The sequence below is a fragment of the Theropithecus gelada genome, chromosome 6, assembly GCF_003255815.1.
Source record: "Theropithecus gelada isolate Dixy chromosome 6, Tgel_1.0, whole genome shotgun sequence".
NCBI lineage: Eukaryota > Metazoa > Chordata > Mammalia > Primates > Cercopithecidae > Theropithecus > Theropithecus gelada.
This window is the reverse complement of record NC_037673.1, coordinates 51057012-51084814: the sequence shown is the minus strand read 5'-3', so window position 1 is coordinate 51084814 and position 27803 is coordinate 51057012. Positions and strand designations below refer to the sequence as shown.

The 27803-nt window shown below is 38.9% G+C and overlaps 1 protein-coding gene across 1 annotated transcript in view; it reads left to right on the top strand.

Moving 5' to 3' along the window:
• Positions 1-27803, top strand: part of ARL15 (ADP ribosylation factor like GTPase 15) — a 441042-nt gene that overhangs the window by 124483 nt on the left and 288756 nt on the right. The window contains exon 2 of the mRNA XM_025389142.1: positions 17308-17452. Within this exon, the coding sequence (XP_025244927.1) occupies positions 17308-17452 (145 nt within the window). The remainder of the gene's footprint in view (positions 1-17307; positions 17453-27803) is intronic.

The following is a 27803-nucleotide window of genomic DNA, read 5'->3' as shown; positions in this document are numbered from 1 at the left end:
AAGCCAGTGTGAGGCTTTTGGAATAATCAAAGCAACAGATGATGGTGGCTTAGATTGGGGTGGTAAGGGTAGAGGTGGTGAGAAGTAGTTGGAGTCTGGATATATATTGAAGCTATTGCTGACAGAATTTTCTGATTGATTGGATGTGTGGTTTGAGAGAAAAAGAGGTGCCAAGGATTATTCTAGAGTTTTTGGCCTGAGCAACTGAGAAAATGGAGCTGTTGTTAACTAAGGAGGAAAGTTTCAGGAGGAATAGGTTTGGGATGAGTTATAAATCGTTGTGGGATTTTTTTTTTCAAACAATTTTTTTTAGTTTTGTAAAATACATATAAAATTCACCATCTTAACTATTTTTAAGTATGCAGCTCAGTGGTATTAAATACATTTATAATATTATATCACCACCATCACCACCATACATCTTCATGACTCGTTTTCATCTTGTAACACCGAAATTCTATACCCATTGAACAATAACTCTCTGTATCCCCCTCCTTGTTTCCTGGTAACTACCATTCTACATTTGGTCTTTATGACTTTGACTAATTCTGTCTTATGTAAGTAGAGTCAAACTGTGTTTGTCTTTTTTATGGCTGGCTGGCTTATTTAACTTAGTCTTATGTCCTCAGGGTTGAAACATGCTGTAACATGTGTCAGAACTTCCTTCTTTTTTATGGCTAAATAATAATCCATTATATGTCTATATCACATTTTGCTTATCCGTTTATTTGTTGATGGACATATAGGGTACTTCCGTGCTTTAGCTGTTATGAATGATGTTGCTATGAACATGAGTGTACAAATAACTCTTCCAGATCCTGCTTTCAGTTCTTTTGGGTATATACCCAGATATGGCATTATTGGATCAGATGATAATTCTACTTTTAATTTTTTGAAGTACTGCCATATTGTTTTTCACAGTTGCTGTATCATTTTACATTCTCCCCAGCAGTGTACAGGGTTCTAATTTCTCCATATCCTTGTCAACACTTGTTATTTTCCTTTATGATTTAAATGTGCATGTCCTCCCCAAAATTCATATGTTGGAACCTAAGACCCAATGTGATGGTATTAAAAGGTGAGGCCTTCAGGAAGTTATTAAGTCTGGGGGCTATGGCCTTATGAATGGGATTAATACCTTTATCCAGTGCTTCCAGAAAACTAGCTAGGCCCTTTTCACCCTTCTGTCTTCTGCCATGTGAAGATGTAGCAGAAGGCCCTCACTAGACACAAAATGCCAGTGCTTTGATCTTGGACTTCCCAGCCTCCAGAACTGTGAGAAAATAAGCTTCTGTTCTTTGTAAATTACGTATTTTGTTATAGCAACAGGAACAGACCAAGATAGTGGCCATCCTAATGGATGTGTTAATAAATGATATCTCACCATAATTTTTTTTTTTTTTTTTTGAGACAACGTCTTACTCTGTCACCCAGACTGGAGTGCAGTGGGGCGATCTTGGCTCACTGCAACCTCCTCCTCCTGGGTTCAAGCAATTCTCCTGCCTCAGCCTCCTGAGTAGCTGGGATTACAGGTGTGCACCACCACGCCTGGCTAATTTTTTTGTATCTTTAGTAGAAATGGGGTTTCACCGTGTTGGTCAGGCTGTTCTCAAACTCCTGACCTCAAGTGATCCACCTGCCTTGCCTCCCAAAGTGCTGGAATTACAGGTGTGAGCCACCACACCTGGCCCTCACTGTAGTTTTGGTTTGCATTTTCCTGATGATTGGTGATATTGAGCATCTTTTCATATACTTAATTAGCCTTTTGTATATCTTCTTTGGAGGAATGTCTTTTCAAATTCTTTGTCCATTTTTGAAAAGAGGTTTTTTTTTTTTTTATTGTTCAGTGTTAGGTGTTCTCTACATATTCTGGACATTGATCTCTTATTACAGATATGATTTACAAATATTTTTTCCCATTCTATGGACTGCCTTTTTACACTATTGACATTTTCTTTTGTTGTACCAAATGTTTTAGTTTTGATAAAGTCCAATTTGCCTATTGTTTCTTTTTTCATCTGTGTCTGTGGTATCATGTCCAACAAATTATTGCCAAATTCAGTCATGAAGCATTTGCCCTATGTTTTTTCTAAGAAAAACTTTCTATGTTTCTGTTTTTTATACTTTTAGGCCTTACATTTAGTGCTTTTATTCATTTGGAGTTAACTTTTGTATATGGCATTAGGTAAGGGTCCAACTTTATTCTTTTGCATGTGCGTATCCAGTTTTCCTAGCACCATTTGTTGAAAAGACCATTCTTTCCCATTGAATGGTCTTGTCACCCTTGCCCAAAATCATTTGACCATACATGCAAAGGTTTATTTTGGGGATCTCTATTCTATTTCATTGGTCTATATGTCTGCATTTATGCTACTAACATGCTCTTTTTGTTACCGTATGTTTGTTTTGAAATCTGGATGTGTGAGTCTAGCTCCAGCTTTGTTCTTTGTTTTCAAGATTGTTTTGTCATTTGTGATTCCATATGAATTTAGGATGGGTTTTTCTATTTCCATAAAAAATTATTTGGATTTTGCTAGGATTGCATTGAATCCCTTTGGTTAGTGTTGACAGGTTAACATTATTGTCTTTTGTCCGTGAACATAGGATGTATTTCCATTTATTTGTATCTTTTTAAATTTCTTTCAGCAATGTTTTGTGGCTTTTATTGTACAAGCTTTTCACCTCCTTGGTTAAGTTAGTTCTTAAATGTCTTATTCTTTTACATGCTATTATAAATGGAATTATTTTCATAATTTCCTTTTCAGGTTGTTAATTATCAGTGCACAAATATGCAACTGACTTTTGGACGTTGACTTTGCCAGTGATATGAACCTATACGTAGAAAACCTTAAAGATTGCACAAAAAAATGGCTAGCTTGAGACATAACCCTTAGGCAAAGAGAAGTTTGCGATTTGTCAGAAATTTAAAATTAATAGGATTAAAAAGAGAGCTGTGGGGTCCTTGTTATGTATTTGCTTTGAAAGCCCTCTAAGAAAATTTCAGGGCAATTGTTTATTCTCACCCTACCGGAATGCCCCCAGATTATGTGACAATGACGTCTTATTTTAATATGTGCAGAATTTGTTAAGACTGACATTCTTTGTTTAAGATTTTTACATATCAGAGAATTCTTGCATTTTTCTGGTGATGTCTTATTCCGCTTGTGTAGGTCCCAAGTGAGCCCTGATCCTCTCAGATACATTTTATGTACTCTGTTGGTGATTAATATTTTATCTCTGGCAAATATTGTCTCTAATTTGTCCATGAATAATTTCCTTGAGGACCTTGGTATCCAATATTATTGTAATTATAAAATCAATGTTAACACTAAAGTCAAAGAGTCATGAGCATGCCCTTTCTTGCTTATGAAGAGCCATGGGGAGATAAGCAGTCTGTTCAGGATGGAGTCATAATTCCTTGTATAGAATATCATAAATTATTTCCACAGATTCACCAAGCAAATGAGGCCTAATGTCCTTTTCTATAAAACACATACCTTTACCTAATCCTTTACCTCCCACTCCCATTCCCCAACTGCTTTTTCTTAACATGATAGTTTACTGTGAGCTTTCAGGTTTTTTTTCCTTTTGGGAAAGCTGAGTTTGTTAGCCAAGGACCTTTAGTTATTTATTGCTAACCATAAATATGATTGCTCTATTTTTTGTTGCATGTTCCAGATGAGTAGTTTTTTTGTTCTTGTTGTAACAGTTGCTTTACAATTATGGTGTGATTTGCAAATTGGAAAAGGGAGACTTGAAGGATTGTACCTTACTTAGACAAACGTATTGAAAACCGGAATGGTTTTATTTTAAAAAGAAAGAAAGAAAAGAATGGCTAGTCACACATCCTTAAGGAGTTTATATCTATCTACACTGCTAGTGACAAACAATAGCTCAGACTGTCCCACTGAGTTTTTGTGTTTAATTAACAAAAGCTAGGTGCTACACATGGCTTCAAGTATGTCCTGTCCCACTTTCTCCCATATAAGATATTGAAGGTGAAAGGAAAGCAAAAATATGCAAGTATGAACTTAAGAACTGCCAGGCATTTGCCTCCTCTACATTCACAGCCAGCCTCATCTTCTTACATGTAATAATTTATCAGTAGGAAAAAAAAAGGGAGAAGGGAGTACATGTAGAATAGGAGAGCTGAGTATTAAATAACAAGTGGGACACTGAGAGGGCAAAATGTGTTTGCTCAGGAAAATTCACTCCAGGTTTTCTACCAGCCCTCATCCTGTCCCCTGCCTTGGTTCAGACTGACTCTTAGCCATTCCCAAGACTCTGGCACATTCTGTCAGAATCAGTCTGTGGAATTGGAAGATGAATAAATATGTTCTGTTTTATGTCCTTCAGTTGTAGTATTAGATAAGTTCTGCTGTCTGTTGGGCCAGCGGACCAAATGTATAGTTGATACTGGTTTTGGCTGCCCTGCTTTGGACAAAATCCCACAAGAACTTGGAATCAGGGTTCCCTCCTTCCATTGCTGATGGTAGGGGGCAGCAGTTTTTTCCTCAACAACTTGGTAGCCAGGGCCCCAGCATGAGACCCAGCAAGGCTTGGCTGGTTAGATACTCCAGCTCAGTGGCACACCGCACGGGGTTGGAGCCTTCTCATGTCATTCTGGTGGCTGCAGTGGAGTTTGGTGCAGGGTGGCAAGCAGTTAGCGTAAGTGGCAACTCCTAAACTTACAATAATGTTACCTTGGGATGCCTTGGTTCTTGCCGTTCTTTAGCCTTCTCATCAATTCTGTGAATTATCAGTATACTTCCAATGAATTACTTTTCTGTTATTTGCAATCTGAACCCTGTTTTGTACAAAAGGAAAATGAGGATATCTCTTTTTAAGAAACACTTGGGATGTTCAAGTATCATATTTTCCTGGTAGTTTGAGAACTCCTTTGATAGAGTGAGTGCTTTGTTTGACAAAAAAATAAAAAAATAAAAAATAAAAGTCAATGCTACTGAGACTATTCTAGTAAAGCTCTAGTTAAATGTATAAGGCCCATGGAGCCTGTCTAATATCTTCATGAATCTGTATATGGTACTTGTATAATCTATGTAATTTGGGCTATAAATTCAAGAAACGTAATTTAAGGCATTTGTGCCCATGCTAATTTCAGGGAATAATATAAAGCAAATACTAAAAGCATTAGTAATATAAATTAAGTCCACATGCTACATTTAATCTTGAAGGGAAACTTTTTTTTTTGGTATTTCATTTTCAATAAGTGATTTGTGGGTGCTGAAAGAGATCAGTTGACATCTAATAGGTGACCCCACATAGATCTGCCTTTATCTATGTGTTCAGCTTTTGCTCGTGAAGTTTGACAGTAGTCAGAAAGTACCTCTTTAATAAAGCACACCTTTAAATAACTCTCACAGATTCATTCCAGCTTTTCAAGTGAGAAGATGACTTGAACTCCCACTGCTGCCAGCTCAGCTGTGGATCTGAAATATCCAGCTGTGCCCTCTCTGCCTCTCTCATCACCAATAACAGACTTTGCAATCAGAACCTGTCTGGCACGTGTGCTGATGTGTGAGGCGAGATAGCATTTCGCTCACTGTATTGGCTTCTCCGCGCTAGACCATAGTAAACATTTGTCTTTGTCAGCAGTTAAAGCAATGTGACTTGAGGATGTACAGGGATTACGGACACTTCTGCTCTATTATGCTTTTGTCTAGGTCTACATAGAAATTTATATTCAAAGAGAGTTGATTTAACTGGTAGGATAGACCAGTAATCCTTGAAAGTATGTTTTTAGGGGTTTTCACATTTACAGGAAGAAAAAAATCCAATGATTGTCCCGCTATATGTCATACTATGACCTTTTAATTGTTGTTATTATTGCAAACCAAAAGGACTGCCTGTATGTCATTAGCCACCATTAGGATTTGGCATATCATATCAGATCTTTGACCAAATTGATGTTAAAATAAGCCGAAATCCTGAATCATCTTTAATTATCTACTGTGAGAAGAATCCCTAATGTGTGGTCATAAAAATAAGTTTTCTTTGGGAAAACACTATTGTAAGTGAAAAATCTAATATTAGCACTCATGATGATAATAATAGCTCTTGATTATTGAGTACTGTGCTGAGCATTTTGTATACAGTACCTTATTTGCTACTCCCAGCAATCCTGTGAGATGATCCCTATTTTCTAGATTAGCTGTCAGTGAAGTAACTTGTCCTAATTGCCATAGGGTTTGATTTCAGGCTTGTCTAACTATGCTTTTAATCATAGCCACGTACATCACTGAGGAGCACATCTGGCCACGTGGCTTGATCAGATACTCATGGTCCAAAGTTGAATTAAAAGTAGTGCCTGCATTCAAGTGCTCTAAGTCCAGTGGGGGAAGATGGATGGCAAATCAACTGTACTTGACAGAATGATGAGTGTTATGACAGTGAAATAGAAAAGGTACTCAGGGAGTTTGGAGAAGGTCATCTAAATCAGTCTGAGGGTCACAGAAGTTGTCTTGCAAGAAATAATCATTGAGCTGAATTTTGAAGGATAACTAAGAGCTAGCCAGAGGAAAATACTGAGGAAGGATGTGTAAGCAGAGGGTCAGCCCCTTTGCTGACATAGAGCAGGAAAGAGAATGGATCAGAAACTGCATGGAGGTGCATATGATTACCTTGAGGGCCATGTGTATGGTGGGAAAAATAATGATTAATATTATTATCAATTAAGTTTTGTGTGTCAAACCATGTTTTAGCTGTTATAGACATTATTTCACGTGGTCCACATAATAACTATTGGACACCAGAAATGAAGGCAAAGGTCAGATCATAAAGCTCCTTGTCTGCCTGGATAAGGAGTCTGTACTTTATCCCAACAGCTGTGGGTGGCTATAGAAAGGTTTTAAGTCAGGGGAAAAACATAGTATTCTGGAGACTGAATTGAAGTAGGATAAGACCTGAGCTAATGACACCAGTTAGGAGAAAAGATAGTGTGGTTATCCAAAGGACTGTGGTGATGTCCTGAACAAAGAAAGGCACTGGGGTCCGGGAGGAACGGGGAAATAGTAGAGGCAAAGTTGGACAGATCCATAGGAACTGGTGACTAGTAGAATATGTGGGACTGAGCTCCATCTTTATGGAGCCTAAAAGATTGTTAAGTGAAGAATAGAATAGGATTTCCACTTTTAGGGATTACAAGAAAAATGATTTTGATTTGTTTTCCTTTTTTTTTTTTTTTTTTGTTATAAGCCTTTCTAGCTTCAGTTCCAAAAGCACAAAGAATGGAAAGAATCTACTTTATTGAGATCTTTCCTCCTAGGGATTTTTGTGGTGATATTTAAATCCATTTGAGGGTCTACTTATGGAACCTAGCGCTCTCTCTCTCTCTCTCTTTTTTTTTTTTTAAGACATTGTTACTGTTGCCTAGGCTGGAGTGCAGTGGCACAATCATAGCTCCCTGCAGCCTTGAACTCCTGGGCTCAAGCAATCCTCCTGCCTCACCCTCCCCAGGATCTGGGACTACAGGTGCACACCATCACACTTGGCTAATTTTAAAATTTTTCTTTTGAAGAGATGGAGTCTCGCTATGTTGATCAGGATGGTTTCAAACTCCTGGCCTCAAGTGATCATCCTCCCTTGACCTCCCAAAGTGCTGGGATTACCAGCATGAGCCACTGTGCCCGGCCACCTAGCTCCTTTTAAATGTTTTCATGTCCTAATCCTTCTCAAGTGCATAAAATATAGAAAATGCCCTTGGTAAGGAATGTTAAAAGTGTTTGTGTATTTTTATGCCCTACTTCCTGTTTAGAAATGTTCTGTTCAGGTAATCACCAAAAAAAGAGATTTGCTGTAAAATGCATTAGTTTCTCATTCACTTTCCTTTAAATTGTATTACTTTGCTCTTTAGGAAAAAGTAGTACATGGTCTGAAACTGACCTAGGTGAGGCCCTGATTTGGAGATGTTTGTGAATGTGGCATATAAAGCTTAGGTCTCGTTACAGACATTCACGCCTGGGTATTTTATTGCTGGTTTTATTGCTTAATTCTGTTATTATAAAAATTGATTTTTTCCCATCAAGCCATTACAATATGAGAATTAGATTTTTTTAAAAAGAAACATTTATTTTTTTACTTAGTTTCCTTTCCTAGTAAAAGAAAAAAATCCTATTCCTCTGATCTATTTCCAGTGTGAGAAGATGTGAAATTATGCATAGCTGGGAATTATATGAGAATCTTGAATTCATTTCTTTAAATCTAATTATCAGGTACATGCCCTAACTTTTAAAACCTCCCTTTTGGTTCATCTTGAATTCCACATACCGAGACTCTTGAAAGCCACTGATCGGGATGACTGATGCAGACTGGGAGCCACGTGGGCCCCGGGTCTGGTTCAGCGCAGCGGCACTCTCTTCCATTCAAAGTCTCAGATGTCTGCCCCTCTGCAAAGCCGTGAGGCCAATGTCTATAGCTGCTAAGCATGAAATCCCCTGCTTCTGTTTGTTTCTTTTGTTGCCACGAGTTAATAGGGACAGAGACAGGAGACAGCCCAGAACAAAGCAGAAATAATGGAGTATTTCACCCCAAAAAGGAATGTGGATTGAGAAATACAAAGGGTAAGGCAAAGACAGACTTAGTGTCCTGAGGCAGTGTGATGTATTGGCCAGAAGCCTCAGCCCTGGGACAATTCCAGTCCAAAGCCTTCATCTGTGTGCTCCCAGCAGCCCACATGGCTGAAAGGTTTGACCCACCTTCTGTAAAAACAATTTGTTGTTTTTTTTCCCACTAGGGTCTTAAAGGATGACAGGATTTCCACCTCAAAACATAGGTTGCTCTTGGAACATGGAGAAGTCTTCCGTCTGGCAGCCAGGGGCCTCTTCACAGCACTCCCTTGCCCTGTTTATTATTTCTCTTGCTATAGATGCCATTTTGAACTTGTTTGCAAGAACCAGTAGTCACCCTAAGACATCGAAGCATATTTGATTTTTGTTTCTCTTCTTACAACTAGAAAGATAGGATTAGCTGAGAGATTGCATGCTCATTATAGACCTTCTCCTTCACATGCCTTTCTGTACAACCTAGTTTATTCATCTATTTTCTCCTATACTCTCCTCCAACATATTTTATTTAGTATTTGCTTATTTATTTTACTTTATTGAGATATAATTTATATACACATATATTTTAAGGTATAACTTATATATGCATATAATTTGAGGCTGTTTCAAAAGAGATTTTTTCCTTACTGCTATGCTTAGGATTGGAAATCTCTGCAGCTCACATGGGCTTCTCTTTTTTTTCTTTTTTCTTTTTTCTCAAGAGAGTCTCGCTGTGTCGCCCAGGCTGGAGAGCAGTGGCATGATCTCATCTCACTACAACCTTAGTCCCCCAGGTTTAAGCAATTCTCCTGCCTCAGCCTCCTGAGTAGCTGGGACTACAGGCACATACCACCATGCCTGGCTAATTTTTGTATTTTTAGTAGAGACAGGGTCTCACCACGTTGGTCAAGCTGGTCTCGAACTCCTGACCTCAAATGATCCACCTACCTTGGCCTCCCAAAGTGCAGGGATTACGGGCGTGAGCCACCGCACCTGACTGGCTTCTCTTAATACATAAGTTTTGTCCTTTCCAGAGGACAGAAAAGGGTTAAATGAAAGAAGCAAACAGTGTGAAAGAGAGAAGCCAGCAGGACTTTGGTACCCGCTTTTCTTCCATCCCAGTCAATCTCCTCTCCTCTTCCTCCCCTGCTCTCTAATTCAGCAGGGCAAGAACCTTAATGATGCTATTTCTCACCCAACTCCTCTAACTCCAAGAGAGCTGCAGGTCCCTTTTGCCTGGAATGAGAGATACTTTAGCCATAAACCTGCTGATACAAGGAAAGAAGCAATACAAAGACTTGTATCTTCGCCTTCAGTTACACAGGCAAACTTACTTAAAGCACTCTTTCACCCCCTCAAAAGAACAGAACACCCCACTTTTGATGCTCTGATCCCTGACTTGAGGGCATGAACCAGGGCTCTGGAGTGGAATAACCCTGGCTCAAACCCTAGCTCTGCCATGAACCCCAGCTCTGCCACTTAATAGCTCTCTGGTACATTTTCTTATCTCTGTGTTGCCCTTTATCTACACAGAATGGATCTAAAGTTTCCTTTGCGTGACATGCCCTCGGAAATTAGAGGCTTATCATTGCAGAAGTTTGGAAAACAGCTCAGGAGCCAGACTGCCAGGGTTTGAATCCTGTTCCACATAGGCAAGTTACTTAACTTCTTTGAGCCTCAGTTTCCTCCTCTTTAAATTGAAATCATATAGTACTTTTTAGGGAATGGATACATTAATACCCATAAGTCACTTATATCTGGTGTTCAATATGGTTTTAGTTTTAATTTATGAGGACACCTGTCCCCAGTGTCTCCTACAGAGCGCAAGCAACTCTGACAAATCCTGTAACACATTTTGTAGCGTGTTGTATTTTGTATGGGGTTTACATTTTCAAAAGCCAGAGCCATATCTGACAGTTACTGACCTGGAAAATATTTTGTTCTAAATCAAGTCATTTTAGATATTTAAGCACTTCTTAATGTTTTACTCATTGAACAATGCTTAGTGTTAGAAAACACGTCTAGAAATTGACTTATGTTTAGAAGCTTTTTTTTTCTTCATTATGAGAGTTGGAGAAGGGTCAGAATGAATAGCTGCCTCTTTTTGGTTTGGAAGCCAACTATGTGAGAAATATATCCACTTAAAATTATGGGTGATTTTTCTCTTCCCTTTAGGTACCAACTCATGGATGTTTTGTTAATCTAACAAGTATTTATTGAGTGCAGTGCTTGGCCCCACCCGTGGGCCACATAGAAAAAGACCTGGTGAGCTGTCACAGGAGAGCTTGTGTTTCTGTCTGGCGAGACCAGTATTGAAATGAGAAGGAAACAGTGTGGGGCTTGGGTAGTGTGGCTGTGGGGAGGTCCCGAAGCCGACTGAAGAAAAGTTTCCAGCAACTATACAGAGCTTCAATCAAATTGAAATCATGCACAGAATAAAATCATGTATTCATGATGAAAAACAGAGCATCAATTGAAACAAATGCCATGTCCCAAAGGGCTGGGAATTTAGCGAAACAGGATGGTAGGAAATACTGGCAATGCAGGGGCCAGTGCCAAAGTGGGAGGATTTTGAGCTAGATTCTCATCTAGGAACACATATTTGTAGGACAACTTTGCTGCTGTGTTTTGGTGCCTGGCCACCCCTTGGTAGCTGTAAAATTAAGCTTTTTGAACCTATAATAGGACCAAGAATGGATATGCCTTTGCGTCTATGTGCATATTTCTATCAGCCAGTGAATCTTAGAAAAGAATACACGTGGCTAGTATTAACTGTAGTGCTAGTGTGTGTATAGGACCAAGAAGTAGAAGAAAGGGTTATTTCTCTCTGAGAAAATTGAAGACTTCTCAGAGGAGGTGCCCTTTAAACAGAACTTTGAGTAGGAGTTTGCCAAGTAGGAAAATAGGGAGGAACTTTTATTCTGTGTGCACAGGAACAGGGTGGCATAGAAACGTTAAGTGCTCAGATCATATGAAGGAATAGTGGTGATTTGGAGGGTAGCTGGAGTCATTAAGGTAGAAATATAGAGGAAAATGAAATGTACAATTAAATGCTTAATTAGTGCTTTGCAATGTTGACATGAGGGGTTATTCATCAAGTACCAATTGTGTACAGTGCTCTGCTAGACCTACCAAATGTCTGGCACTGTTCGGGAAATAAATACCTTCTTTCTGTTCCCAACACAAATGGGGACATTTTAAGATCATCTTGCTGTCTTAGTGCTAGGTCATCAGACTGAAATGCAAGTCCTTATTTTACTCTAGTAATTTTATCGTTTGCTTTCATTTCTTTCCAATATTTGTAGTCACCTTCCTTTTTAAGTACATATTTCTAAGGGGTTTGCCTCTGCTTTTAAGCTAATCTATTATTTCAGCTGTTGATTATATGATTATATGATTTGTCCAAAGTCTACGATATAGTCACTTATTACTGGTGATTCTGGTCTTTGCCCTCTCTCAAGACCTAGGCACACCGTTTCTTCAAATACAGCACTAGAAGTTTGTGGGTACACAGAATGGGGAAACATCCTATGTCCTGACATAATATGGTAGATACACTGGGTTCTTTTAAAAAAGACCGAGTCATGACTGTCCCCGTGTGAAAAGGCCTGTGAGCTGAAGCAGTCTAGGCAATGGAGACCATGACCTTGGTCGGTCCCCCAGAGGGTATACTTATATTCAGACTGGCTCTGTTCTCTATTTGCTGCTACCAGGGGATTGGGGACAGGTGGTGTGTGTTTAGTGTCTTGGGCTGAACTGGGATAGAATGGAGCATGTGGAGGCTGCTGTGGGCTATTGGAAGTACTACAGTCTGGGTTGTATATTGGGCGGCCAGGCCCTTGTCTAAGGAAGCTAACTATCACCTAAGATACCTTGGGAAAATGAACATCGTGATGAGCAGTTATTTACCCATATAGTGCCTTTCTTAGTAGCATAATGTATTGCACCCAGGCCTCATAACATCCTCCTGAAGAAAGGAAGTGGCAGAGAGTGTTAAAACGTTACTGGTTAATCATGGGGAAACTGAAGCATGGATAGGTTTATGAGGCTTGAGCAGAGTTACACAATGCCTTAGTGTCTGGCCTGGGAATGAGGCCTGAGTTTGCCGCTTGCTGTCAGGGCTGCCGACAGCATTGTGTTTTGCATTGTATGACAGTGAAAAGGGCTTACTCTTAACAATGCAAGAGCTGCTGTAGGAGACACATACAATGAACTTTGGTACAGTATAGTCTAGAGGCCAAAATGAGTAATTTTAAGTAAATTGACCATAGGATCCAAAGCTTCATTAAGTTTTAAAACAAAAAACAAATGAAAACTCTTTACAGTTTTTAGGAACTGACTCAGAAAACATGACCATTCCTTCCCCATTGGAAGTAGCATACTCTTAAAAGTTTTATCTTGTTGACTCAAAATCTGACACTATTCCTGTTACCCATAGGATGATTTATTCCGTCATTTCAAATACATGTTGATTTCTAAGAGTCTGTGATTTATTTAGAAGACTTTGCCTTGTAATAACTATCAGTCTAGATTTTAAGTTCCATAGCCTGTGGTTTTGTGGAGAGGCTTTTGTTTTATTCAGTTTTGGTTTGGGTTCTTATAGAACAACTGAAACTACAGAGCCTGGACTTTGAGAAAGAGCTTGGGGAGGTGCAGGGGGAGATGTCACGTTGGATGTCTTTATGTCATTCAGTTATATGATTGAAACCATGGGACTGGAGATGACATCACTGGTGAGAATATAAAAAGGGAAGAGAAGCCAGACTCAGTGGCTCACGCCTGTAATCTCAGCACTTTGGGAAGCTGAAGTGAGTGGATCGCCTGAGCTCAGGAGTTGGAGAGCAGCCTGAGCAACATGGTGAAACCCCATCTCTACAAATACAAAAATTAGCTGGGTGCAGTGGTGCACACTTGTAATCCCAGCTACTCAGGAGGCTGAGGCGGGAGGATTGCTTGAGCCTGGGATTTGGAGGTTGCAGTGAGTGGAGATTGCTCCACTGCACTCCGTCCTGGCCGACAGAGAGAGATCGTTTTGAGAAAAAGAGAAGAGAAGGCTGGGCGTGGTGGCTCACGCCCGTAATCCCAGCACTTTAGGAGGCTGAGGTGGGTGGATCCCCTGAGGTCGGGAGTTTGAGACCAGCCTGGCCAACATGGTGAAACCCCGTCTCTACTAAAAATACAAAAATTAGCCAGGCGTCGTGGCGCATACCTGTAATCCCAGCTACTCAGGAAGCTGAGGCATGAGAATCAGTTGAACCCGGGAGGTGGAGGTTGCTGTGAGCTGAGATTGTGCCATTGCACTCCAGCCCAGGCACCGGTCAACAAGAGCAAAACTCCATCTGGAGAAAAGAAAAAAAGAGAAGAGAAAAGACAGTGGAGTAGAATATCACTGCTATCATTATGAAATCATCTTTTATGTCAGAAGTGCCTTAGGTGATCTAGAATAAACAGGTGAAAATGAATGGAGTTGGCTACAAAGTTTTTATACTCTGGATTTTAAAAAGAACATGAAGATGAAATTCTGGAGTGTTTGGCAAAAATATGAGTGATAATGTCATGAATAATTTAAGCAGGATGCTCTAGCAATCAGTCACATACAGTTTCATTCGATATTTTAAGATTTATGATAGTCAGGCCAGCCCTCCTCCAGGAGATAGTCCAGAGGAAGGAGCTGAGTGAGAATGAGGGCCTCTAGAGCAGGAAGGGTATCTCTTCTCCTTGAACCCCAAACAAGACCAAAGCAGCCCAGTAAAAGAAACTGTGTGACTAGTTTTATTGTTTGTCCTAAGTGAATGTGGAAGACCTTTTCTAAGTCTGAACAGCTGCTAGCCAGTGGCCATCTTTGAGGGAATAGATACATACATAAATAAACCTATCTCTGAGAAAAACTCTCATGCTCAGTCTGGGAGACAGACTTTATGAAAAAGCTTGTAAAAGTCAGACAATATCAGCCAGCCTTCATATGAATCCACAACACGATGTGTTGGTGTCTAGAATGCTCTTAGTAGTTATGGTCATTAATCTTGTGGGAGAGGGTGTGCTGGAACTAAAGGAAGGTCAGAGAAGAATATCCCATAGGATGAAGACAGACTGAAATAAGTAGGACTCCTCAGGCTTGAAAAGACTGAGAGGAAATACAATTAACGTGAATAAACCCATGAAGAATATGGGTCATAGAATTGTTTACCAGAAGCAGGCAGAACCTCTTGAAAATGGAGGAAAAGTGAATCTAGGACAAAAAGAAGCTCTAATTTACCAAGAAAGTTGATCGTGTACACCAAAACCACTATTTAGGGAACTAGGCTAACTAATGGCATTGAAGTAAAGTGAAAAAGTCAAGGGTTTCTAATTTTGACATTATTTTCTTGAAGCGTGGAGGGCCCAGAGAGCATAGATCAAGCATCCTATTAGTCTCTATGTTTTCTTTTTTCTTTGCTTAGGTAAAATTTAAGTGTCGTTCATTCTTCATTCAACAATTATCTGCTGAGGGTAGATTCTATGCCATGTTCTCTGCTAGACACTGGGGGTACTGAGATGAAGGGGGACAGACATGGTTCTTACAGGCTGGTGACTAATAAGAAACCACAATTGTCTGTGTAATGAATTTACAAAAGCCCTGTGGAGCTTGACGTGAATTGCTAACACAATCTTAGGACTGGAGGAGACTGCCCTGAGGACTGGATGATTAAGTTGAAACCTAAAATTGATGAGGTGTTGGCTAAGTCCAGAATAGGGGAAAGAGGGAACCGCATATTAGATGCCTCAATTGAGGTAAGAGAGGGAATGGCTGGAGGATCTAGGGGAGTGAGGGCAATGAGGCTTGTGAGCTTGGCTGGGGCATATCATGGAGTGTGGGGTAGACCATGGTAAGGGTTTGGGCTGGAGAGCTGGGCAAAGTCACTGGGATGGCTTAAGCACGTATGGTCAGATTTTCTGTTTATAAGCAATCCAGTGGCTGCAGTGTGGAGAATAGGGGGCACAAGCGCAAATATACTGGACCTAGCGGGAGGATATTGATGTTGTCCAGGTGATGATGGCCTGGGCTGGACAGAAGTGGACAGATCCTAGAGCTACTTCAAAGGTCATATGAACTGGATTTGTTGATTAGATGTGAGAAATGAGGGAGAGAGATAATCAAGCTTCATTTACGAGAGTATGACAGCCAATTAGGATTCAGATTTTATCTAAGTGAGATGAATCAACAGACTTTTTTATAGGTATCTTCTCTCATGATCTCCAGATGACCCAGAAGTGAGTAGATCTGCCTTCTTTCCTCCCTGTTTCCCCCTTTCCCTCTTTCTCTCATGAATCATTCAGAGTCTAAATGTTTCGGGCTCTATAAGCTGGCACATCGTTGGCCCTTATGGATAAGTAGAAAGATCAAAAGCTGCACAAATGATACCCTGTCTCCCAAATCCTCTTGCCTGCCTTCCTTCCTTCCTTCCTTCCTTCCTTCCTTCCTTCCTTCCTTCCTTCCTTCCTTCCTTTCCTTTCCTTTCCTTTCCTTCCTTTCCTTTCTTTCCTTTCTCTCCTTTGTTTCTTTCCTTGCTTTCCTTGCTTTTTCTGAGATGGAGTCTCACTCTTGTTGCCCATGCTGGAGTGCAGTGGTGTGACCTTGGTTCACTGCAACCTCTGCCACCCAGATTCAAGTGATTCTCCTGCCTCAGTCCCCTGAGTAGCTGGGATTACAGGCGCCTGCCACCATGCCTGGCTAATTTTTTTTTTTTTGTATTTTTAGTACAGACGCGGTTTCACCACATTGGCCAGACTGGTCCCAAAGTGCTGGTATTACAGGCGTGAGCCACCGTGCCTGGCCCAGATCCCCTTGTCTTTAACTCTTGCAGAGCAAACAGGTTTGTGCAGTGCACAAACTATACTACAGTTCATAGTACCCTGGCTGGTTGACCTGAAACAGAATTTAACAAAGGCCAGAAAGGCAATGGTATATACAGAGACTGTATTTAATGACTTTAAAAATCTTTGTATTTTGAAATAATAGCAGTGTAAGACCAGAATAAAGAATTTTCCTCTATTCTCTTCACTCAGCATCACTAGTCATTAACATTTTGCCATGTTGACTTTATCACTGTCCTCACCAGATAAAGATGGAGTTGGAGATTTAGAATTTTTCTGAGCCAGTTAATTTTGGACATCAAGACCCTTCACCTCTAAATACTTAGAGGTATTATAAATAATTAGAATATTTTCTCAGAACAATGATTTTTCTTACATAACCACAGTACATTGATTAAATTCAGGAAATTTAACCTTATACAGTACTCTTATCTAATATGCAGTCTATATTCAGTGTTCACTTATTGTCTCAATAATGTCATTTATGGCTTTTTTTTTTTTTTTCCTTCTTGATCTAGGATCCAGTCCAAGATGTACTTGCCTTATGGAATACTCCTTAGATTGGCTTTATCTGGTTTCCTCATGCTTAGATTCAGATTGTGTGGTTTTGGCAGGAAAGCTGTGGGATGATGTCATGCTTTTTGCAGTGCACCTGCCATAGCAGGAAGGCAGCCATGAAGTAGAAAAACATTTCATAACTAAGGATGTTAACTTTGATCACTTGGCTAGAGTGGTGTCTCTAGGTTTCACTGTTCTAAAGTTACCATTTTCTTCCTTATAGGTAATAGTTTATTCAATTACTTTTTAATACTTAGTCAGTCATTGTAAATGTGACTAAGGTTTATTTCCACACTCTCATTTAAAGGAACATTTTCTCCCCTTCTTTTGGCAGTGTTTTAGAGCACTTTGCTGCAAGGGACCACCACCTGCACGACCAGAATATGACCTGGTTTGCATAGGCCTCACAGGCTCTGGCAAAACCAGTCTGTTGTCCAAACTCTGCAGTGAAAGCCCCGAGAACGTCGTGTCGACCACAGGTGGGTACTGTGCTGGGGTTCTGTCCCTTCTTCTTTCTCATCCCAAGATGTCTTGGTTTCCTGTGCAATTTATGTGGTTCCTCCCCTCCCTTCTACTTATAGTTTAATGCTTTAGTCAGTTTATTAATTTTAAACACTATCTCTTTTTCAAAAAAGATTTGAAATGGATTTAATAGCATTAAACTGCTGTATCCTGCATCCCTCTAGCAGGTCATTTCAGTGGCACTAAATAAATGAAGCTTGGGAAAATATTAATACAAATGAATCCTGAAATCTGGAACTCTGATATATGACAAAATGGATTCATCTTGGGTCCGTGGAGTACTTTCCTTCCTTGAAGTGTCACACCAGCCTATGTTTCTTGGCCACACACTCCCTGAACAGTAAACTGATGTAGTCTGAATTTTCTTCCCTCGTCATTTTTCACCTGGAGGAAAGTCAGTGCAAGAGATTATCCATCAGCCTTTCCCTATTGCTTCCTGATGGAGCCAAGCAAAGTCAGTCTAGGGCACTGGTTCTCAATCAGGGGAGATTATGCCTCTGAGGGGGACATTTTGGAGACATTTGTGGGCAGGGGTATTACTGGCTTCTGGTGGATAGAGGCCAGTGGTGCTACTAAACATCCTACAATGCACAGGGTAGCCCCCAAAGAAAAGAGTTATCAGGTCCAAAATGTTTTCGGTGTCAAGTTATTAGTGAGAAATCCTGGCTAGGGTTTGTTTTTGTTTTTGTTTTGTTTTGTTTTGTTTTCACTTTCCAAGTGTGTCCTCTTTCTCTTCTGACAATGAAGACGGAAAGAAGAGTATAAGTTAGAGGAAATAATGGAAGAACAGTTGTAAGAGATGGAGAACAGAGCTGCTGTGCAGAGAGAGCTGATAAGGAAGGAGAAGGGTGAGACGTTGTCTGGAAAGTTGAAAAGATTGTTCATCAGCCAGCTTATTTTGAGCATCTACTATGTGCTAGGTTCAGTGTTAGACATGAGATAAGCAATGATTTCAGCATTCCAGGAGTCTCAGTGTACTGGCTGCATAAACATTAAGTTCATATCCAGAAATCGACAGGGCATGGAAGGAAGGGGCATGACAGTGTTGCCTGGACCTGGGGAAGGGAAGGATGCATGATGTGGTTTGCTACGTTAGATTTGAAGTTGATAAGTAGGTCTGGTACAAGAAACAAGGTGAGGGGGTGGAAAAGAAAGAGGACTTAGGAGCAGAGGGGCAGTGTGAAGACAAGGAGTGTGAAACAGATTGGCAACCCCTAGAAACCGCATTTCTGTGTGGCTGCAGTGTATGTTTAATAGAGTGCCAGGAGACAAATTGTATTCAATGGTGGCTGACTCTTAGCAGACCTTCATACTGTGCTCAGGAGTTTGGGCTTTTTGTGTAGATAGTGCAGAGACATCAGACTGTTTTAAGCAAGGAAACTACATGATCAGATGTCCATTTGAGAAGAATCAAACTGGCCATGATGTGGAGGCTAAATTGTGAGTAGTACAGTTAGAGGCGGAGTCAGTAGATTACTGAGATGGTGCGACTGAGATGATGAAGGCCTTGGCTGAGGCAGTTACAGGGGGAGGAAGAGGAAGGAATAGGTAGGATACATATTTGAGGGCTAGAATTGACAAAGCCTAGTGCAGTTGAGTTCAGAGAGTGAGAGTGAGAAAGCCATGGCTGTTTCAATTCCTGGCTTAGGTGATGATTGGATGATGGAATTATTAATTAGGATTTCCTACAAAAAGTAGAAAGGATATTGTTGATCAAGAACCTTACTTCAGTTCAGGTCAGCCTTTGCCAGCAAGTAAGCTAGAAAAAAAGTGCAGGTTTTGAGAACTTTTCCGATTTTAGAATTGAGATGAGAAACTGTGGAGCTGTTAAAGGAATGAGACATTGCTTGGTTTTAGGATGAGGGAAAGAATAAGGGGATTGTAATGAGTAGAGAGATCCCAGAGAGGATTAGCAGAGCTCATGTATAGCCTCTTTGCAGGAAGCTGTTTCTGACTACCTTCTTTTCTCCTTGGACAGAACTGAGTACTCCTTCCTCTCCCCACAAGGCGTTGTCTGTATTTCTCCCAGTTAGTGCCTGTAGCACTGCTTTGTGTACATGCCCATCTCCCCACCTTGGGTTAGAATCTCCTAAGGGCGGATAGAGCATTGTATGTGGTATTGTATACCCAGAGTCTGGCACAAGGTTTGAGCATGGATACAGATGTCTGTTAAATTAATAAGCAAATGAAAGTAAATTGAATCTATATAGTCCTCTGTCAGCCTTATAACAGCGCTTATATGACAGGTAGGAATCTTTTTCCATATTCTGTTTCTAAATTACCTGAAGATCAAAGGTATGATGACATGGCTATTGTTATACAGCTAGAGATAGGATGCCAGTTCAGGTGTTCACGTGAAGTTTAGTGGTATCCAAGGTTTAGGATTTCTGATGGAAGTATGTACTTTATTGGTTGTTTGTAAAACTGTGAATATCTTTTGACTAATGTGCAATGAAGTTATATAAACTTTATTAGCTTAATTCTTTTCAAGGAAAATAGCTTCTAAAATATGTGTAAGAGTAACGCAAAGTATGCTTTTCTTCACATACCAGAGTTATCTTTCAGCACTATGGCTGGAGGAGCAGTTTCGAATTACAGTGTAAAAGATTGTCTGTATATAATTTTATTACTTGTAAGTTATGTTTTGTATTTGTTTTTATTACATTTTTTAATAATATGTTTTACCAGAATCATTGTGTGCTAGTTGATTTTCTGATTAATTAGTTATTAGATTGGCTAATTTTTTGGATATCAAGCTTCTTTGAGTGGTCATTGTTCTGAACCTGGCATAATGCCTTTTTGGAAGGCATCAAGAAGTTTACACCCAGGTTAGGTAGATAAGTTGTGTATTGATAAAAACAGTTCACATATATTGCTTATTTAACATACGCCAGGCTCTGTGCTAAGACAGAATGTGATATATGGTATACTTAATGGTGTAAATATGAAAGTTAAAAGAGGAGAGTGATCATTTCTAATCTGAAGGGTCAAAAAAAGCTCATAGTTAAGGTTACATTTGAGTAGGGTCTCATATGATGGGTAAGATCTAAGCAGAGAGGAATGGGGTGAGGAGAGTTGGGGATAGAAAGCGTAGGTGTATTCAGAGAAAGATTAGTGGTCTTACTGAGTTAAGGCACAGCATGCAGAGATTTAGGGTATGTTGGGATCTAAGGCCAGAGACTAGAGAAGCTGCTGGGGGAGACCCGTTAGATGTAGAGGTGATCCAGCAGGGACAATACTTGTGAGGATGTTACTGCTACTGTAAAAGTGACAGTTATGCTGGGTATTCGAGAGGAAAGGAAGATAAAACAATCAAATATGAGTCAAGTTTATAGCTTTGTGTTTTGGTGAATTGTTAAAAAAAAAAAAAGTAGGGAGAACATGACAGAGAGTTTTAAGATAAAAATAATGAGTTTAGTTTGGGGCATGCTAATTTTGAGGTTTGACAGGACATCCAGCAATGATCCAAATGCTAAAAGACAAGCAGACTAGAGAGATTTTGGAGATAGAGAGATTTGAGAGACAACTCAGTCGTGGATTTGGATGAGATTGTCCAGGGGTAATGGGTAGAAAGCGGAAGAAAGGTGCTAAGCACCAATTATATTTTGTTAATTCATTCCACATTTCACTGAATGCCTGTTATGTGACTGACACTGATTTAAGGACTGAGGATATATCAGTTAACAAAATATACAAACAACTCTGCTGTTTGGAGCTTACATTACAGCATCTGCTTTTGATAAGGAATATAAGTCAGACAGTTCTATATAATATCCTTTAAGTCAAATATGGGCAAGAAATCAAAAGAACCAGTCCCAATAAGGTAAACTAAGTCTAAAGTCTGAGAAAGGTCATTGGATGTGGTGACAATGTGCTAATTAATAACCAATGGTAGAAACAGCTTCACTGGAGTATTGAAGTGGAAACCAACCTGAGAAATGAGGGGATGAAGAGCAAGCAAAGGAATTGAGGGGTAGACCATGATTTTCACTCCTTAACTCTTTGGAGTACGGACAGTTCTTTCAAGAAGGTGGACATAAAAAGAGAAAATAGTGCTAAGAGAATTTATTTCTATAAGAAAAGGTCTCACGAGCATGCTAGTAGTCAAGAGGTTTAGAGTGGTCATCAGGGGAAAAGGCGGGACTGAAGATGCTCAAGAGAGGGCAGTGAGCCCAAGAATGCGTGAGGACTTGTTGTTCTGGTAAGACAGAATAACTGGAACTGGTTTACTCTCCATCTAAAAGAAGAAGAAGAAGAACAACAACCAGCTCATGAAATATACAAAACAACAATTTTCAAGCCAGTAAATACAGTTATCCTTGAGAGATGAGAAACAAATGAGATGTGTGCTGTGATTGTCCCAGCTTAATGCCTTGAGAGTTTCCAGGCTGTGGCACAGTTCCAGAGGGAACTGAGGTGGTGCTCAGTGAACTCCCTGCATTGAAGAGATGAAGCTGAGAGCAAGGGGAGACCAAGATGGCTAAGGTCCATAGAATTGAGTACTAGAGAAAAGAGTTGTAGAGAGAGAGAACACTAGAGATTTTCAGAGGGTCTCCTTGAGTATCCAGCAAAATATTCAATCCATGCATTTGAGGAAACTTCCCAAGGCCAGGGCAAGAACCATCTTAAAGGACTAGAGGAAACAGTGGTTGGTGTTCACACAGGGCTGAAAACTATGCCTGTAATCACCAGATGGACTGGAAAACTTATAACTCGCCAGGAACTGGGTAGAGTACCTGGCAAGGTCAGCCGTAAGTGGTGTTCTACTCTGGACTCACATGACAGATAATATTAGTAAGTCCCAAAACCTCAGATGGTTGTCTAGTAATGGTAATGCATCTCAGTACAAAGCTGTATAGGATTTAAAGAAAAAATATTCATCACTCAACAAGGTAAAATTCACAATGTGTGACAGTCAGTCAAAGATTATCAGGCATGGGAAGAGGCCAGAAATCATGATTCATAAAGAGAATAATCATCGAATTGGAACTGACCCAGAACTGATATAAATATTAGAAGTAGCAAAGGGGGTCGTTAAAACTGTTATTATCACTGCATTGTATATGTTCGTAGAGACAATCTGAGAGAGAAAAAAATGCAAAGAGCATCCAGTGAGCTGTGGGACAACTTTAAACCTAAGCTAGGGTAATTTGAGTCCATAAAGGTGAGTGGAAAGGGACAGAAAAATATTTGAAGAAATAATAGCTGAAACGTTGTCAAACATGAAGAAAACTCTACACCTACAGATGCAAGAAGCTCGTTGAACCCCAAACAAAAGGAACATGAGCAAGGCTGGGCACAGTGACTCATACTTGTAATTCCAATACTTTGGGAAGCTGAGGTGGAAGGATCACTTGAGGCCAGGAATTTGACACCAGCTTGGGCAACATAGTAAGACCCCCATCTCTACAAAAAAATAAATAAATAAATGAGTTGCACATGTTGTTCGCCTGTAGTCCCAGCTACTTGCGAGGCAGAAGTAGGAGGATTGCTTGAGCCCAGGAGTTTCAGGCTGCAATGAGCTGTGATCACACTGCTTTACTCCAGCCTGTGTGACAGAGAGAGAGACCCCATCTCTGGGGGGAAAAAAAGAGAGAGAGAGAAAGAAACATGAATATAACTATACCAAGGCACATCATAATAAAATTGTTCCAAATCAGTGATAAAGAATATGGATGTTTAATTTTATGTGTAATTGGCTAGGTCCCAGTGCCCAAATATGTAGTCAAACATTAGACTGGATGTTTCTATAAGGGTTGTTTGGGATGAAATTAATACTTCAATCTGCGGATTTTGACAGATTGTCCTCCATACTGTGGTTTGGCCTCATCCAGCTAGTTGAAGGCCTGAATAGAATAAAAGACTTGCCTCCCTGGAACAAGAGGGAATTCTTTAGTAAATGACCTTTGGACTTGAACTGCATATTGATTCTTTCCTGGATCTCCAGCCTGCAAACCCAAGCTTCAGATTTTGGATTTACAGCAACTGTAATTGTGTGAGCCAATTTCTTAAAGTATTTCTCTGTCTCTCTCTCTCTCTCTATGTATATATATGTGTATATATTATGTATATATTATATATTATATATAGATAGATATAAATATATATCATATATATCTGTATATGATATATATCTCTATAAATCTCTCTATATAGAATATCTATATATAAATATATCATATATAGATATAGAGATAAATATATCATACATAAATATATTATATATATCTATATATGATATATATTTATATCTATACATGCACCTATATGTACATATAAATATACATATAAACACACATCCTTTTGTTTTTTTTTTTCTCTTGAGAACAAAGTAGTACAAAGAAAATACCTTAAAAGCAGATAAAAGATGTTACATGAGTAAGAATTAAAAAAAGCTATAAGGAAAGTTTATACCACTAAATGGAAAAATGCAGGTAAGAAGACATTGGAGCAGCATCCGAAAGGGAAAAAACTGTCAACTAATATCCAGCAAAAGTCTCTTTTAAAAAGAAAGTAAAAATAAAGACTTTTTCAGATATACAAAATCTGAAGGAATTTATTGCTAGCAGATAAGCATTATAAGAAATGTTAAAGGAAGTCCTTGAGTCAGGGAAAAAATGATACCAGATGGAAATCTGGATCTATATAAAAGAATAAAGACTGGCAGAAATGCAAATTATATGGATAATTATATAAGATTTACTTCTTATTATTTAAATATCTTTAAGTGGTATCTCTTTAAACAACGGTAATAACCACATATTATGGGGTGAACAACATGTAAAAGTAAAATGCCTGAGAAAAATAGCATAGAGGCCATGGGGACAAAGGGAAGTACAATATTGGAAGATTCTTATACTATATGTGAAGTTGTATACTAACACTTGAAGGTAGACTGATTAAAGATGTACTATAAACCCCAAAGTAACCACTAAAATAGCAAAACAAAGAATGAGAATGAAAAAAGCAACAAATGAGATGAAATGGAAGTATTGAAAACAATCCAAAAGAAGGCAAAAAAATAAGAAAAGGGGAATAAGAATAGATGAAACAAATAGGAAACAAGTAGAAAGGTGATACAGTTAAACCTAAACATCAATAATAGTATTAAATATAAATGATCTAGACTCCTTAATTAAGAGACAGAGATTGATATAATAGATTTTATTTTAAAAACCAAGCTGCAACCAAATATTGACTTTAAGAAGCAAACTTTAAGTATAAAGACACAAATAGGTTAAATATAAAAAGGTAGAAAAAGATACATCGTTCTAATACTAGTCAGAAAAAAGCTGGGGTAGCTGTGTTAATATTAGGCAACATAGATTTCAGAGCAATGAATAAGGCTGGGGATAAAGAAGTTCATGATGAAGGGATCATTTAATCAAGAGACTGTAATAGTATTATACACTTATGTACTTAACAGAGCTTAAAAATATGTGAAACAAAAAAAAGATAGAACTGCAGAAAGAAATGGACAAAGCCACAATTACAATCAGCGACTTCAATTTCTCTCAATAATTTGTAGATCATGTGGGAAGAAAATCAGCCAGTACGTAGTAGACTTCAACAACACTAGCAGCTAACTTGACTTGATTAGCGTTTTATAAAGTACTCCACCCAGCAACAGAAGACATTCTTTTCAAGTACACATAGACTATTTGCCAAATCAGGCCATAACCTGGTTTATGAAAACAACTCTAAATAAGTTTAAGTGGCTTCAAGTTATGTCCAATATGTTCTCAGACCACAATAGAATTGCATTAAAAATCAATAACAAGAAGAAAAAAAATTCTCCAGTATTTGGAAACTCACTTACTTCTAAATGACGCATGAATCAAAGAAGGTATCAAAAGAGAAATTATAAAGGATTTTGCACTGAATGACAATGCAACATATTAGAATTTGTGGTGCCTATAAAATGGGACTTTAGGGAATGTTTATACCACTAAATGTCTGTTCAGAAAAGAAGGGCCTCAAATCAATGACCTCAGCTGTCACCTTAGAGAACTAAAAGAAAAATGAATTAAACCCAAATAAGCAGAAGAAAATAAAGATCAAAGTGGAAATCAATGAAATAGAAGAGCCGTAGAGAAAATTAGTAAAACCAAAAGCTGGTTCTTTGAGAAGGTCAGTAAAATTGATAAAACTCTAGCCAAACTGATCAGAAAAAATAAAAAAGACACAAGTAACCAATATCAGGAATAAGAAAGGTGACATCAATGTAGATTCTATAAATAGTAAGAGGTTAATAAGGGAATATCATGAACAACCTTATGCCAATAAATCTGACAACTTAGAGAAAATGGACAATTTCCTTGAAGGACAAACCATCAAGTCTCACTCAAGAAGAAATAGAAAACCTGGATAGACCTATATCTGTTTAAGAAATTGATACCTTTTCTTTCTTTCTTTTTTTTTTTTTTTTAAGTCTAGTTGGTTTCACTAGTGAATCCTACCAAACATTTTAAGGGGGAAATACTGCCAATTCTTTACAATCTCTTCCAGAAAATTGAAGAGGAGGGAAAAATGCCGCAACTCCTAAGACCAGCATGAAGCTGATACCAAAAGCACACAAAGACATTGCAAAAAAAGAAAACTGCATACCAATAACCCTCATGGACACAGATACAAAAATTATAAGCGAAAATCTATCAAATCAAATTCAGCAATAATATTTTAATAGGATAGTATGTCATGACCATGTGACATTTATTCTAGGAATGCAGAGTTGGTTGCACATTCAAAAATCAACTTAGTTCACAATATCAATAAACCAAAAGATGAAACTGATCCTGTGAAGATATGCAAAAAACAAAAACAAAAAAATCTCAGCATCAATTTTTGACAAAAACTCTTAACAAAGTAGGAATGGAAAGGAATTACCTCAACTGTTAAAGGGCATCTGTGAAAACCCTACAGCTGTTGTCACAGTTAATGGAGAAAGACTGAATTGTTTCCTGATCAGATCAGGAATAAGACATGGATATCTGTCAACATTGTGGTAGAGATTCTAGCCAGTAAATCAGGCAAGAAAAATAAATAAAATGGTTTCATTTTGGGAAAGAATAAATAAAAACTTACTTGCTGATGACATGATTGTTAAAGTAGAAAATTTAATTGAAACTACAACTCTTTGCTATAAACCGGAGATGGTTGATGTGAATTAGAACTGATAGTTTTAGAGATCTGAAAAACTGTCAGAAACTTAGAGGATAGCTTTGGCTACTAGTTTTAAGAATGTTGCCCATAAGAATAGAAGCAGATAGGGTGTGGTGGACAACTGTTAGCCAAATATTGACTTCATTCAGATAGATGAACAAACTCCCTGAAAATTGGCAGGTCGGAATGCAGAGGTCCACTTATAAGTAAACGTCGTAACTCAGGTAGGATGTTATTAACAAGTGGCTACGATGAAGTGTTCTAAAATCATAGAAGGAAGCAAAGTTTGTGCTGAGAGGCGCTGATAAGAGAAGGAAAAGCTCTGTTTGCTAGCGTATGGAGGAAGAAAAAGTGTGCAGGGAAATGCTGGAGCATGAAGACTTCTTAACAAAGGTAAGGTTCCATATGATTTGCTGAGAGGGCTCTGTAGTGATAAAGGTAAGGCTGAATTGGCCATGGGAGGCAGGAAGTAATGATGTAGGAGAAAAAGGGTAGATGCTTGTTCTTTGGGCCTGTGTGTTCGTTATAGTGAAAGAAGGAGGGCAAGATGTTGGAGAAACAAGTTGCCGATGGTAGACAAGTGTTCGCGGATAGGCAGCAGAGGAGGTCCCACAGGCTGATTTTAGTTATCAGGGAATCCATAACTGTTCAGTGCTGGAGTTTGAGATGGACATTGCTGACATCTTCAAACTTACTGCCCAGGTCCAGAGTTATTTTTATTGTTCATAGCAGGGGTGTGTGTGTGTGTGTGTGTGTGTGTATAAAAGTAAAGAAGAACAAAGGGGATGGAAGGAGGATACTGAAATAAACAGCGAATTCCAATAGTAATAAAGGTAACTTGGAAAAGAATTGAGGAAGTCAGAAATCCACATGTGTATGTAGACACTCAGTGTGGAAGATGGCAGAATAGCTGGACTAGGCCTCCAATGAATCATTCACAAGGAAAAGATCAAGGAACTTAACTATATAAAAATTTAAAACCATTGGAAAGCTAAAATTAAGATAAATATAAAAAAATACTGTTGGAAATATTTGCATCAGATATTACAGACAAGTATATGGCTGACCCTCTTAGGTAATTCAACCACCCTTACAAATAACATCTAGAATCTAATAGACACACTATGCCAAGTCTATAAAGAGATA